General features: G+C 40.2%; 1 protein-coding gene across 2 annotated transcripts in view; it reads left to right on the plus strand.

Moving 5' to 3' along the window:
• The window catches only part of ARHGAP18 (Rho GTPase activating protein 18), a 92,248-nt gene extending 82,093 nt beyond the window's left edge, over positions 1-10,155 (plus strand). For both annotated transcript variants that reach the window (XM_024210780.3, XM_024210781.3), the window contains exons 13-15: positions 2,188-2,312; positions 3,643-3,704; positions 8,361-10,155. In XM_024210780.3, coding sequence (XP_024066548.2) covers positions 2,188-2,312; positions 3,643-3,704; positions 8,361-8,452 — 279 coding nt within the window. In that variant the 3' untranslated portion in view covers positions 8,453-10,155. The remainder of the gene's footprint in view (positions 1-2,187; positions 2,313-3,642; positions 3,705-8,360) is intronic.
• The last annotated feature ends 5,145 nt before the right edge of the window (positions 10,156-15,300 follow it).

A 15,300-nucleotide genomic window follows, 5' to 3' on the forward strand; every position in this document is an offset into this window, starting at 1 on the left:
GGGGGGGGAGGGGGGCGGCCGGAGGCTTTTTTGCCTGGGGCGGCAAAAAAGCCAGAGCCGGCCCTGGGCAGGACAGAGCAGTCCTTGGCTGCATAATGGTCCAAGGTAACTTAGCTGTATGCAGTGTTGTTGTAGCTGTGTCAGCCCTAGGATATTAGAGAGAAGGTGAGTGAGGTAATATCTTTTATTGTAGCAACTTCTGTCTCGCTCACCAACAGAAGTTGGTCCAATAAAAGATATTGCATCTCCCACCTTGTCACTCAAGGTAACTTGTAGCCAGTTTATCCCATGATGAGCCTCAGAGATGGGAAAAGCAGGAAGATCCCTTAAAGCCCCTTTTGCCTCCCCTCTTCTCTATCAGCTGCATTGAACATAGGCTAGATGCAGCTGAGGATCGCTCTCTACAGGTGTGGTTGAACATGAACTCCCCCAAGAAATTTAGGAGTTGAAGATGACGAGAGGTTCATTTTTCTTAGCTATGAAACAAGTTTTCCATTTGACCTATGACCTTGATGTCACAATATTGTGGAAATTCTTAACACACTTGTTCCCACTCACACAATGTAGCCAAGCAGTTTTCACACACATCCATCATATGCCTGATGAGCAAAAAACATTAATCACTATAATCCAACTGAATAGTAAAATGAAGGCTGATTTAAATGTACTGTGCAAAACACAATGAAAGGCTATTCAGGATAATAGCCTTTCCACCCTCAGAAGATTGCTCCCTTGTTGACAGTGAATATGTTCATAACAGTTTTGAAGACAGGCAAGAGCTATTTAAGCACGAGCTAGTTAACGTTGTGTATACAGTTTGACAGATGCTTATGGTCATGATCACTATCACTGCTAGTAGTCTCTTGCAAACTCTTGATCCACCAGTTGTAAATTCTTTAGACATGACTAGGTGTTAAATCCAGCAGTTCAATTCTGAGAGTTGTAAAATACACAAAAAGACCGTGAAAGTAACTGGGGTACAGCCTAAGCTGTGATTGTTCTTAGTCCACTGGTTTAAGATCAGACTTATTTTATCACTGCAGAGCTCAGCACTGTGGTGCAATTAACAGTCTGATGACATTTGTGCTCAGTAACTTATGAGTCTGATTCTGATCTTATTGATACTGGTTCTACACCACTCTAACTCTACTGATTTCAATGGAGTTGCTCCAGATTCACGTCGGTGTACGTGAATTTTTCAAGGCTTAATTCTATAACCTCTGTACCTCTGATATTATTCACTGATAATGAAATAACAAACATTCAGCTTTACAATCACAGTGTTTAGAGAAAAAAAAAAGAGAATTACCTCTCAGAACTCCTCATACTTCTTTGCAGTAACCCTGACTCATACTTCTTTTCATATCAAAACAAGGACATTTGGAGCCAGGCAAATGGTAGTTTATGTGTACAGAAAAATTATCTAAGTTTTCTAAGAATAGAAATTAGGACTGACTATATAAATAAATTATGCCTTCTTGTAATGCCAAATGTCAGTATTCTATATTGAATAGAAAAAACAATCATTTCTCTGCACTGATATAAGTTTGATATTCATCACCACGGGATTTATAGATTGAAATAAAATATATCCATTATGTAGTCAAAAGTGCATGCCGACTAGCTGAACAAAGTCTTGAGAACAAGAAAAGGAGGATAAAAGCTACACAAATGAATTGTGAGTGTCTATATATGAAAGGGAAAAGATTTTGTTAAAAAATCAATTGAACAAATTAGACAGATCTGTGAATAAATTTGTAAGATCTTTTGTGAAATTCAGGTTAAAGGAAACTGGAAATTTTTGCCTGGTGCTAGCACATACAACATCTCCTTTCTGAATCTGGTTCATGTATTACTATATCAAACACATAAACTTCATAACATGCTGAAATTGTCTCTTAATATAGCAATAATCGTTACTGTTATCATTCATAACATCTATGGAAAATAATTAAACATTACTGTTCTTTTGTTATAAAGTTCTCTATTGCCATTAAAAAGAGATTTGAGGGTCTGATGTAATTTAGTAAATTACAACGTAGTTAACATTTTTCTGCAGTGATGTAGACAGTAGTTAAGCATACTTACAGAGCATTGTACTAAATTACTTATTCCATGCAGTATTTGGAGAAACTCATCAAAGCCAGCTGCTAGCAGCTTTGTTCCAATTTCATTATTGCTTTGCAGGCTGATGTTCCTCAGGGAGTGATACGGGTGCAAGCGCCTCATCTTTCGAAAGTTTCCATGGCAATACAGCTGACGGAAGAACTAAAAGCCAGTGATATAGTAGCCAGGTTTCTCAGCCAGAAGAGGTACAAATCCCTTTTTGTTTTACTAAGCTTTCGGAATAAGTGGCTTTTAGTATTTCATATCACGAAAAAAGTTTTAAAATAGTTTGACAAAAGAGCAGATATGGTTAACAATTAAAGTGAGTTCAGTGACCACTTGAGCTGAATTTAGCCTGTTCAAATAAACGTTTGATGAACTAACGATTTGGATTGTTCCAAGAAGCACTTCTAACGCTCCTTACAGCCTAAACCCTTACATATTGAGGCCTTCAGGAATATGCCAAAGTGCAGTATGTTGGTAGAGAATTAATTGCTGTTTTGTCAGCTGGGTTAGGAATGGCATCCATGGAACACAGTAAGTTTTTATATCTTCCTGTGGAGAATATAGCGGGGAACTCTAAGAAAAGAAGAGAAAAAGAAATGGGGAAATGAGAAGATAAACCCTTCAGGAAAAAAACATTAATTCATATCTAAATATATGTACATCTATGAGAGAGAGATACACACAAATGTAAATCAGTATCTATATTTGGGCCTAATCCAATTTCCACTGACGTCATTGGAAACATAGGTGGACTTTAACATCATTAACTTAGGTGGACTTTGGATCCTACTGTGTTTGTGTGTGTGAGAGTGTGAGGGAGGTAATGCAAAATAACTTTTCAGTTTCTACATCATTTATATAGTTATTAATGGTGATGTAGTAGCATTCCATTCTTCTTAAGATTAAGAATTTATTCTTATCCAAATTGTTTTTTTTAAAGGGGCTTATGATTTTGGCAAAAAATGCCTTTCAGCTGCAAGTTGGCACATCTCATCGCAATCAGATGAGGATTTTATTGGTTTCACCACCAGTTTTGGAAAGAATTATGGTTTGCCCCCCTTTTAGTTACAGAAAAATAAAAAGGAAAATAAGAGCATGATTATGCCTTCCCCTACACATTTGTGCTGCTATATCAGAGATATGAAATGTATGACGGGAGAACTCATTTTTGCAGCAACAGTAAAAAAAAAAAAAAAAAATTCGGAGCAGAGCCAAAGATCACAAAGTCAGGCTGCCACCAACTATCAATAAAAAGATTAATCTTTTCTAAAAGTCTCAATTCCTTCAAGTCTGATTTATTTTTCTTCTTTATAATTTACTATGCAGGATTACTCTTGTTTGCATTATCATACTGGTGTGATAGTCTTTTTCCTTTCTGTGTGTGCACAGATGGGTAAAATAGAAATGGAGAGAGAATTTCGATGCATTGTCAGTTTCCTTAACTACCATTGCATTTCCCAGGCACATTTAAGTGGTTTGATTGCAAGCTATTTGGTGGGATAGCTAATCATTTTGTTTTGTTCCTAACAGTGGAGTTGTCCAAGCTCTCAAGAAAGAAGAGGTATTTTTATATGAAATTGGAGGAAATATTGGTAAGGATGATTTCTCAACAGATTCCCTTGCTGAAATGAGATTGCTTGGGCCTAACTTTGCCCTCAGTTACATCCACATGACCCCTATTGACTTCGCTGTGGGTGCATGTAGGTGTGAATGAGGCAAAAGTTTGGCTCATAAAGTTTAGAATTAATTATGGGCTTGATTCATTCATTCCATGGGTTCACCAGTAGCTCCCCAGACCCCAGTAGCTGCATGTTCATGCAGAGCCACCTGGCACAGCTTAAAAGGTGGGCAGTGCTGGAAGGAAAGGGAGTAGGGGCCAGAATATTCACATCCAGAGGTTTCGCTGATTCAACACAGGCACCCTCTGCTGGCTTGGGTTCTATGGAACCCGGTCTAGGCTCCCACATGCAAAAATGTCTGGGGAAAGTTCTTTTGTGCCTCAGGGTTGCATGGGCAAGGGTGCACATCGTATCACTGTCCTCCTTCGCAGATGAATCAAGCCCAAAGTGGATTGTAAGAGGTGGGTTAAAAGCATGTAATAATCTATATCATGGATATCTGCTAAGTCGGCATTCCTATTAGTATTTATTTGTGATTATTTGCATTTCTAAAGTGTCCATCATTCATTATATGAATGTTTTTACCCACAAGTTTATATACAAGGCATGCTCCAACCAGAAACTCTCTGTCCGTTCTTCCTTTTTCATAACTTCCTACTTGAAGGGCCCGACTCTCAGTTCCCCCCCCACATGCCACATATACACCTCTACCCCAGTATAACGCAACCCGATATAACACAAATTCGGATATAACGTGGTAAAGCAGTGCTCCGGGGGGGGCGGGGCTGCGCACTCCGGTGGATCAAAGCAAGTTCGATATAACGCGGTTTCACCTATAACGCGGTAAGATTTTTTGGCTCCCGAGGACAGCGTTATATCGGGGTAGAGGTGTATTAGCATTACAGACACGAAGAAGTGAAGTCTGTAACTCACCCTAACGATGACCTCTGTCCGAGCCACAGCAGAAGCAGATTCCATCATTTTATGCCATCTAAAAAGAACATTCTGTCCCAGCCCCTACAAGTTGTATCCTGGGCAGAAGACGGCAGCTTCCATGCCAGTGTGAGGTGAAAGTGGTGGTCACTGAAGTAATGTGCTCACATCATTCAGGCCTTTGTAGATGAGGGCCAGAACCTGGAATTGGACCCAGAGCAGCACAGGCAACCAGGGCAAAGTTGGTCTGTCCTGTTCAGCAGTTAGGCTGCTAAATACCATACAAACTGTAATAACTGGGCAGCCTTCCTGGTATTTACCAGGTGTACCTTATAAGGGTAGTCCAGTCTGAAGGTGATGAAAGCATGGTTCTCTTCTGGCAGGACAGCTTACTACCAATTCCTGCCCAGTCATAGAGAAGAAAAGGTGGTTTTGAACATTGTTGCTATCTGGGTGTCTAGCAACAGAGAAGAGTCCAAAAGCTTTGAGTGTGGAGAAGAGATGAGATCATGGTCACAGGCTTTCGCGTTTCTCTGAAGTGCTGTCTCCTGCCAACTGGCATCACTTCTGTTTTGCCTGGGATGAGCCTGAACCAGCTGCTTTTTAATCTATGGCCCTAGTTTATTCCGATAAGGCATCAGGGAGACCTTAGTGAGAAGGAAGCACAGAGCTGGTGTCATCAGCATGTAGGTGGCACCGTAGCCCATAGCATCTTATAATCTCCCCATAAGGAGAGCGACATTGTCATAGCTTCTCCTAATGAGTTATTTTTAAAAAGGAGAAATATTTAAGCGCACTGAACAATAAAACTGTCTTTATCTTCATGCTTACTGTTTGAGCTTCCCTTACAACCTCCACTCCTGTGTTCCACATCAAACACAGGGGAAGTCACTGTCAATGAGAGAGATTCCCTGGCCTTCCTGTGATGCAAGTTTCCCAGCTCTGAATAACAGGCTATTATAACAAGAGAGTGGCTTAGTATAATTAATGCCAGAACACCATTTTGAATGCAGTGCTAGAATTTTTCTTTAATGAATGAAAAAGTGTTTCTTTCTAAAGTCTACACTGAGAATCACTCCCTAACCACAAATTTTTAACAGGCTGAGCAAATTAAAAAATCATTCATGAACTAGACAACATGAACTAGATTTACTTTGTTTTTTCTATTAACTGTGGCCTGTTAAGTTTACCAAAATTTATATCTTTAAGCAAAAACTTAATGCTTTTGTACTCTCTGCAGATGCTAACCTATTTTTTCTCTACCATGTTACTGCTTTTAAAATAGTTTAAACATTTATATCAAAACCAAAAATCATTACAATATCAGCTTTTATTATAGGCACATATTACAATATGTTATAGAGATGCTTCAGTTTTTCTAATACAGCATTTTAAGGGCAACTAGTCACAAATGTTTTTATTCTGCGCCTAATGCCTGATAAAAAAAAATAGTATTCATTTATATCAAATGACTGCACAGGTTCTCCATGTCTGTCTGCACAGATTCTCTGTCAAGTAAGACTGTCTTCTCAGTTCCATAAGGCTGTTTTTAGGAGAGGAGCATTTGTTTACTTTACAGCAATATTAATATTATAGAAAAAGAGCTTGTAATTGACTTCAGTGGAAATGAGACCTATATGGAACTACATGTCAGGTATATTGTGATAGTATATAATGTATGTATATAAATAACACTGGGTTGCTTTGCATGTATGTGTGTAATGATATAATCTGAATACACATATTTTGTAATACTGGGAAGAGCTGTGGGAGTAGGGCTGTGTGTGTATGAGAGAGAAATTTTTACTGCTAATTTATATCTGGTTGCTTATTTTGTAATGAAGAAACTGGTTTATTGAGTAGTCTCTCTACTTGAAATGTAGTTACTCTATGTGCCTGTTAAAGGGAAGATGTGGCAAGCTGGAGATTTTCTGCAAGCTTGTTATGGCATATAGTGGAATGCTGGAAGCCTCCTGAGTAATCCTCCCCTTTACTAATAAACCTTTGTGATAATTGCGTTTTATCACTCCCTATGTTTTCTACTTCTAATTACTGTAGCAGTTACTATGGGGTTGGTGAAGAGAAGTTTCCTGACTTTAAGCTATTGGGCAGGCAGACAGGCTGACTCTCTTTTCATTTGTTGTGTCCTGGCTCTTCTTCTCTTGGCTGTCATTTTCTTCATGACATAGCAAACTCATGCAGAGATTGCACAAAAGAGGAAAGAACCAACAGCTCACTATAAAATGCAGCAACATGACCAATATATTTAATTATTCATTGTTGCTGCTGAGTCTTTCCTCCCTCATGTATATTCTATGCAGGGCTGGTAGCATCAGCAGGTTGCCTGACACTACCCATTACAAGACCCTGTTTTCAGTTGCTTATAACTTTGCAAAAATTTAAAAGTTCAGGCTGAAATGTTCCATGCTGTGTGTCTGCCTCAGGCTGATTTTTTGGGGGCGAGGGGGGATGGGGGGGAGGCAGAGAGAGGGAGGAGAAATTTCATCCTAAATGGATAGGCTATTTCTGATAACAAAGTTAGAGAAAACTGCCTACGTTAACCTTTTCTGTGAGAAGCTCTTGTGCCTTCATGTTTGAAGCGGGGATTTGAAGTTTGGCAAGAGGGCAGCCTTCGTGTTAGGTACGCAGTCATGAAATTAACGACTGTATCATAATGCATGTGCACAGGGGGGCTGAATTAAAGTTGCTCATGCAACCTTAATTCTGGCATTTCCTAACTTTTGAATGCTTGACTTTGCAACCTTAATAATAATATTTCAGCATAGTTTGCGTATGTAATACGTGTATATATATCAGATAATTCCTTGAAGAACTTGGGAACATAGAAGACTACAACCCAAACAAGGCGACATATTCATGGTTCTACCTTTACTAATATTGACTTTCTGCCTTTCTAATCATTGCAATACTCTTATGTTCATTTATGCTTAAATTATTATTTTCGTAACAGCTACTAGACACTAGACTAGGATAAAATATCAGCAGAAGTTAAACTGCTTTTCTTTCCATGATTTGACCTATCACAACACAGCTGTGCACATTGGATACAAAGGAACTGTTAACAACAAGATCAAGACTGGTAAGAGCTGGGAGTGGTAAGGTGCACCGCTTTCTTGGTCAGAGGCCCCACCTCTTGAACTCCCCTCCAAAGGAATTGAAAATGACCATAAATACAACAACCTTCAGATATAACAACCTTCAGACCTTTACATCCTCAGCTGGTGTAAATCAGCATAGATCCACTGAAGTCAATGGAATACCTCAATTTACATTATCTGAAGGATGTAACCTAATTATGGACAAGATAATTAAAGGTTTCAGAGTAGCAGCCGTGTTAGTCCGTATCCGCAAAAATAACAGGAGTACTTGTGGCACCTTAGAGACTAACAAATTTATTAGATTAATAAATTTGTTAGTCTCTAAGGTGCCACAAGTACTCCTGTTATTTTTGAAGATAATTAAAGAATCCCACTAAGTACAGCCCCCTCGAGTCAGGAGAGAAAAATAAGAGAGCAAATAACAAATTCTTGATATCACTTTTCCTCCGCTTTGTTAGATACCATGGTGATGGGCTCAGTATAAAAACCTAAATAGATTGGAATAGTTCTATGAATGTTGAAAGTAAATTCCCTTTTTTAGGTGTACTAAATCTAATCACACATCTTTTTTTATCAGGAGAACGCTGCCTTGATGATGATACCTACATGAAGGACCTGTACCAACTCAACCCAAATGCTGAGTGGGTTATAAAGTGCAAGCATAGTTAAACTCATAACAAATTACAAAAGAAAAATCTGTGGACTGGACTTCGTAATACTGTGTATTCTAAAAGGACAGAATGTTGTTTTATCATTCAAATGCATTGTACTATTAAAGGAATATTGTCAAGCTTATTAAAACACTTACAAGCGGTTTCCACTAACTTGGCAACATTTACCACAGTCACCACGCAGCAATATCTGAGATTCTAGCTTTCCCCGCCACGCATATTTAGACTCAGGAGTGATTTCATGGTATCTGAAGTTAAATGTTGACTTTTCAGTGACAACCATTGTACCTTGATAATGGTCCCATCTGGAAGGTCTTATGTTCATATCTATAATCTTTTTGCACTAGAGAGATCTATATTGTCTTTCTTTATATATGTATTTTTTATAGCGCCTAGCACGGTGGGGAACCCAATCCTGACTGGGGCTTCTGAGTGCTACAGTAATATAAATATTAAATAAAAAGTATGATTCCAGAGACATAAAGTTTCCTGTCACTGTGAGATTCAAAGGAGACAAACTGTAATGTAATATATCCTGTCTCTGTCTTAATAAGTGTGCCCCAACTTTTTTCTCCTGGGGTACATTTTGATGAAAATTGGCTGATAGCGACTTTTTTTGTGAAAACTTCTATTTCTGCCCAGCATTCCTGCTAGACAAACTAAGTTGCACACCCTTTTATATTATGGGTCTGGTGATTTGATTGTATTCTTGATGGTAAAGAATTTTTAAATGGGACCACATGTCAAGGTCCATTTGAAAGCCTACAACCCTTAGTAGTGTTCTTTCTAATATTGGAATGTTCGTATCCAATGTAGAGGCACTGAGTTGTTTTATGGTGCCATACAGGGACATTGTGTACCCTACTTGGATTTTCTTAGACCATCTGACAGATTTCAAAACATTTTGTGAACTGCCAAAAACTGCCAATTACTTATGAATTGCAGAACACAAACATTCAGGATAAATAAAGCAACTGTGGTGAGTAACTGTGGTCTGAAATTCACATTTAGCAAACTATCAAAACCCCCAGACAACATGTCTTCATTGCAGAGTTAACCGAGGCTCTTACTTGGTGTTGCCGCTAAACTGGCTCCTGACCACACACAAAAACCTCTTACCTAACTATAGTGGTGCTTTATACCTGGGCTAGCTGGCCCATCCTGGGGTATAGGCTAAAGCCCAAGTTCTGCTTTCACTTGGGCTGGTAACCTGCCCATTTTGCAATGAGGACGAAGGCTAAACCACTAGAGAGCTGATAGTCTATCAGTGCTTTCCCACAATTCCCCCCATGTCCCCAGAAGGACAAATTAGTCCCAAAAGTCACTGGGTGAAGAAACATGGGATATGCCCCTTAGCGCCACACATACACATGAGTGCAGCACCAATGGAGACCCAGTAACTCGAGTGTGGCTACTCACCTGAGCTAGATTAATGCCGGTGCCACTTGGTTGATCTAACTCTGCAGCGAAAACATACCCTTTGAACCAAATTTTCCCCTTGGACACACTTACATTGATCTCATTGAATCAAAGGGAGTCTTGCATACATGTCCAAGGGAAGAATCAGGCCTTTTGGACCTGATTCAAACCCAATGACATCAAAGGGAATCTTTTCAACGAGCTTTGGATCAGGCTCTCACACTGTATTATTCACAAGTGAACTTAAAATTACACTGTTAGAACTGTCTGTCGCATCAGCAACATAGAATATAACTGTAATAGGTTATAGAATGTGTTCTTTATAGAAAGAGTTTTGTGCACATCTGCTTGTTAGTTACTCCATTTAGGTAAGACACACAACATATGAACAATTTGTGTTTGTGTGTTTTTGGTATTTTTCTGTTTTTGTTTTTAATCAAAACAGCAGAGAATATTGCAATGGGGCAGGAAGAATTGTTCCCAGGGATTCTATAACACAAGTAGTCTTGTGGATAGAACAAAGACTATACTGTAAATACAAGGAAGGAAGGAAGGAAGAAACAAAAAAAAAAATGCTTGAGCAAATATTTATGAGTCTAGAATGTAATGAATCTAAGGCAATTTAGATGTGTAATACAACAAACTGTGTGTGTTCATAATATTTTATCTGTAGTTCTTTAAAAAACAGATTACATGTTACTGGAACTCTAGATGTTATTTTAATCAGGAACAAAGTGCTGATGAGAAGAACAGCTGTAAAATTTCACCCTGGTGGCTAGATAATTTAAATAACTTTGTTGCTGGTTTAGTGCCATTACCTTTTTTTTTATTTAAAAAGAATTTTTATAATTCAATGTTTTTTCTTAATTCTCTTATTTTAATTATTATGCCTATGAAATGTACACAAAAGCAATGCTGACTAGTTGTTGAACGAACTTTTTGTTTTGACTGCCTCACTTCATAATCCGTACGGGTAGTCTATAGCTTTATATATAAAAGAGATGTTTCAGATGAAAACTGGTTTACTTGGTATTTTTTCTTCTTATGAACACACTTAGTGTTTTACTATATTCCGTATTTCCTTATGTGTTACTTTTATGTGCCCTGTAATAGGCCACACAGCCTTGGAGGTTTGAATGCCCAATTGGACAACAGCCAGGGACCTCAGTTTAAACAGAAGATTATTTATTTATCAGGGTGCTCCATTTTAGTACTACATTGCAGTCTTGGTGTGGGTTTTGACCCACCAAACTACAATATATACTTACAGTGTATATATATAATGAAGCAGGCACCTTCAGCATTTCCTCTAAATACTATTCAAGACTTAATGGTAAAATACAGCCAGTGCATAAGTGAAGACCAAAGAGCATGGGAGTGAGCTCATAAAATCCCTTTGTAATGAAAAGACAGTATCGGCGTGATTGGTCAGCCAAAGTAATTTGGCAGTTGCCCTTCACTTGTCTGAATCTGGCGATGTACTGCAGTGCATCATCCAGATGATAGGTTACTTCATCTAACCCTGGCATAAAATAGGTGATATGAATGAAACTGAAAATCATGCAACCATCTTCCAGAAAGCACCACAGTGGGGGAGCGAGAGAACTGACCTACTTTTAGAAGATTTACCACACCAGAAGATATGAAGTTCATATTTGGCAATTGTAGCATTTATTTGCTGTAAACTAAATGGGTTGGAAAGAGGGAGAGGATGTTTGTTTTATGTTAGAGATGGGTCCAAACTGGAACTCCAAATCCAAACACCTCCACATTGTGTGGAGTTTTGAAATATGGTTCTGAATTTTGCAGGTTGAGCTCTTCTCTGCTTTAAATCCTTTGACGACGGAGAAATCTCATTTAGCCTCTTCAACCAAAGCTCATTCTGGTGCTTCCTAATGTAACCACACTCCAACAGTTTTTGAACAACGGTAAGAGATCTGGATATACTTTCCTTAACATTCACACCATTAGTGCAGAGCTAGTTGAACTGGTGTCAGGAGTAGGTTATAGACTAAAGCCTGGTGGAATTCATCAGGGCCTCATACTTCAAGGGTCCTCTTTGTATTCCAGAAGCCTATTGTTCAAACACTTCTGAATTGTTTTATCGAGCTACTTACCCCCTTCCCACAGATACACCACAATCTTTATGTTAAAAGTGTGTCTCAAAGAATGAGATATCTCTTTAAAACTCTCCAGAAACCTCAGGCCAGCTCAGCATATTAAAATTGCAGGTTTCAGCAGGAGAAAGGCTGGGGTCAGCTGCTGCTGAGAGAGAAGAGAAGTAGCCTGAGGGTGGGAGGGAGCTGTTGCTCTGCTGTGGGGGAGGGGGAGGGAGAGCTGGATGCTTTAGAAGAGACACTTCTTGCTGCCAAGCAGACCTCAGACATTAGCTACAACACCAGTTAGTCAGGGTGAGTTTTAAAAACCCGGGTGTGTCCCAGCTAAACCAGGACTGCTAGCCCCTATGGCTGTAGCCATCTCGCTATGGATCAATGTTTGCCTACTCAGCCAAATGACTAAATAACCACAAACAAGAGTGTGGGCTCCCAGGCGGAGAGGATAAAGCACACGACCAATGTGGTTGCAAGCTGAATCGAATCCTGTTTATTACAAGCTTTCTTTTATAGTCTTTCTCAACATTACATAACACAATTAGGCTATAATCACACATCTACGGATTGGATGAGAAGGAAAATCATGTGTTTATCACATGTATAGCCCCACACCGATTGGTTCAATCGTTCCTTACATAAGGCCATGATTTATTACCTTGTTTACCTTATCTTATATAATCCCTAGACCACCAGGGGGCCTTACATAAGGCCATGATTTATTACCTTGTTTACCTCATTTTATATAATCGCTAGACCACCAGGGGGCCTTACATAAGGCCATGATTTATTACCTTGTTTACCTCATTTTATATAATCCCTAGACCACCAGGGGGCGCCTTTGTCTTACAAGGCCATGAGCCATTGTCAGGCAAGTGTCCCATCGTGACCCTTACCTTCTTATGGAACTTTCCATTAGGTTGGCGTAAGGATGATACATCCCCACACAGGAGAAAGCCAGGTTCTCTAACCTCCTTCATACCCCCCACCCCAGCCCGCCTCAAACATCAGCCAGGATAGTCCAGCTCTCCTGCCCCATCCTCTAAACACACATACACACACCAGCCAGGGGAGACCTCTGCCAGGCAGGGGAGAGCCACCACCTCAAAACTCCATACCCCACTGATCTGCACCCCAGGGACAGAGGCTTCAGGCTGACCCACCTACCACAATGATAGCTGATGTGCAGAATAGATGGCAGGTAGGGCAACCATGTAGATGAGTTTCCATGAGGATGCTGGGAAACGTGGGTGGTGGGAGCGTGTGTGTGCAGGTGGAAGGGTTAATCACATAGCATGTGTGGAAAGCATGATATATTTTGGGAAGTTGGGAGAGGAGTGATAGAAACACCATGCAACTGATATAAGTATTTTACCCAGTGAATATCAAGTGTATTGGCTTCTGAGCTGGAAAATTTTAGGAAGCTGCTTGTTAAAATTTTGGCAGCATATAAATGGTTTTAAGATGACCATCTGATAAAGGAACAAAGCTGCTCGCAGAATACACCTCCAGCCTATCAAAAGTTAAAATGCAGTAGAAAACTATCCAGATAAAATAAAAGATGTGCTAAATGAATATATTTCCTTTGTGCCAAATCTAAATATATGTAAGCACCAGACCTCTATTATACCTCAATTTTTGGAATGAAGCAATCATTCAAAAGAATGGAGTTTGTATGCTTTTAATCTCCAGTAATATTTATAGTAAATATTTATACAGCATAGTGCTTAAATGATGCAAAACACTGGGCAAATTTGTACTCATAAAACCCCTCTAAAGCAGCTAAATTGGTATCATTCCCATTTTACAGCTGGGAAACTGTGTTTCAGTGACTTGCCCTAAGGCCAAAAGGGGAATTGCCATAGAAAGCAATTCAATAGGGCTCTCCAGCAATTGCTGTAAAAAAATCCAGTAGAATTTAATACGCTACTGCCAACCCCAAAAGTTCAAAACTCATGAGTCAGACACCCTCCTCCCCGCAAAATAATGAGATTTTGTTAAAGACTGTAGTGTGATTTTTGTGTGTGCCCTGTCTTCATTTTTGAACTCCTGCCCATCTGGCTGTGTGAGAGAGAGACAATTAGTGTTGCCAGCTCTCCTAAATTTATTGATTAAGGGGATTCCAGCCCGCACTGCAGGAACTCTTGCTGGCTACTTGATCACGTGGAGCTTCCAGCTGCTCACCAAACCCCAGAATTCTCATTAATTCTGTGTCCTTCCAACCCCATATCTGCCTGTCCCTCATCCCAGCTTTTAATTATGAACCTCACAGCCCCTCTCCCAACTCAGTTCTGTCCTTCCTAGCCCCACCTCTGCTCCCTGTGCAGCTCCTGAGGTCTTTTCATTGCCAGCATCTGAGGCTAGGGGGGATGGGCAGCTGCTGAAGCAGTCACTTCTCCCCCTTCCCAGGCTTGGGGCAGGCTGCAGCTCCAAATACTCTTCACACACCCTCCTGCTTCCCAGGTCTAGTTGTGGGGATGGGGAGAGATGCTAACCCTTTGTTAACATGAGAGCTGCCCTGCACTCTTTCTTCTCCCTTCCCTCCTGTGAGGGTGGCGGCGGCTTCTACCTCTGCCTCCTCTACCCCAAAAAATCTTCTCAGCTCCTGGAGGGGAGGAGGGGAGAGGTGAGGAGAGCTGTGCCTGCCTTCAGCTACAGCCCTGATTAGGGAAGGAAGCCAATCAGAGGGAATTTTCCCCCAGTCCAGACTGAAATTTAGAAAAGATGCATAGATTCCAGGGGCATTGGGGTTATCTAGGGTGAGCTCCTGTACCACACAGGCCAGAGAACTTCCCAAGAATAATTACTACAACGTATCTCTTAGAAAAACATTCACTCTTGTTTGAAAATGGTCAGTGATGGAGAATCTACCAAGACCCTTGGTAAATTGTGCCACTGGTTAATTACTCTCGCTGTCAAAAATGTACGCCTTATTTCCAATCTGAAGTTGTCTAGCTTCAACTTCCGGCCCTTGTATCAAGTTATACCTTTCTCTGCTAGATTGAAGAGCTCATTATTAAATATTTTTTAACCATTTATGTATTTACAGACTGTAATTGTTGCACCTTAATCTTCTCTTTGTTAAGCTAAATAGATTGAGCTCCTTGAGACTATGTCTATAAGGCTTTAATTCAGGATTGGGCAAACTTTTGGGCCCGAGGGCCACATCTCGGTATGGAAATTGTATGGCAGGCCATGAATGCTCACAAAATTGGGGCTTGGAGGGCAGGAGAGCTCCAGCTGGGGGTGCGGGCTCTGGAGTGGGGCTGGGGTTGAGGGGTTGGGGCTGCCAGAGGGTGCTGGGTCCGAGGGGTTC

Source organism: Terrapene carolina, unplaced genomic scaffold, assembly GCF_002925995.2.
Source record: "Terrapene carolina triunguis isolate 2854851 unplaced genomic scaffold, T_m_triunguis-2.0 Scaffold85, whole genome shotgun sequence".
Taxonomy (NCBI): Eukaryota; Metazoa; Chordata; order Testudines; family Emydidae; genus Terrapene; species Terrapene triunguis.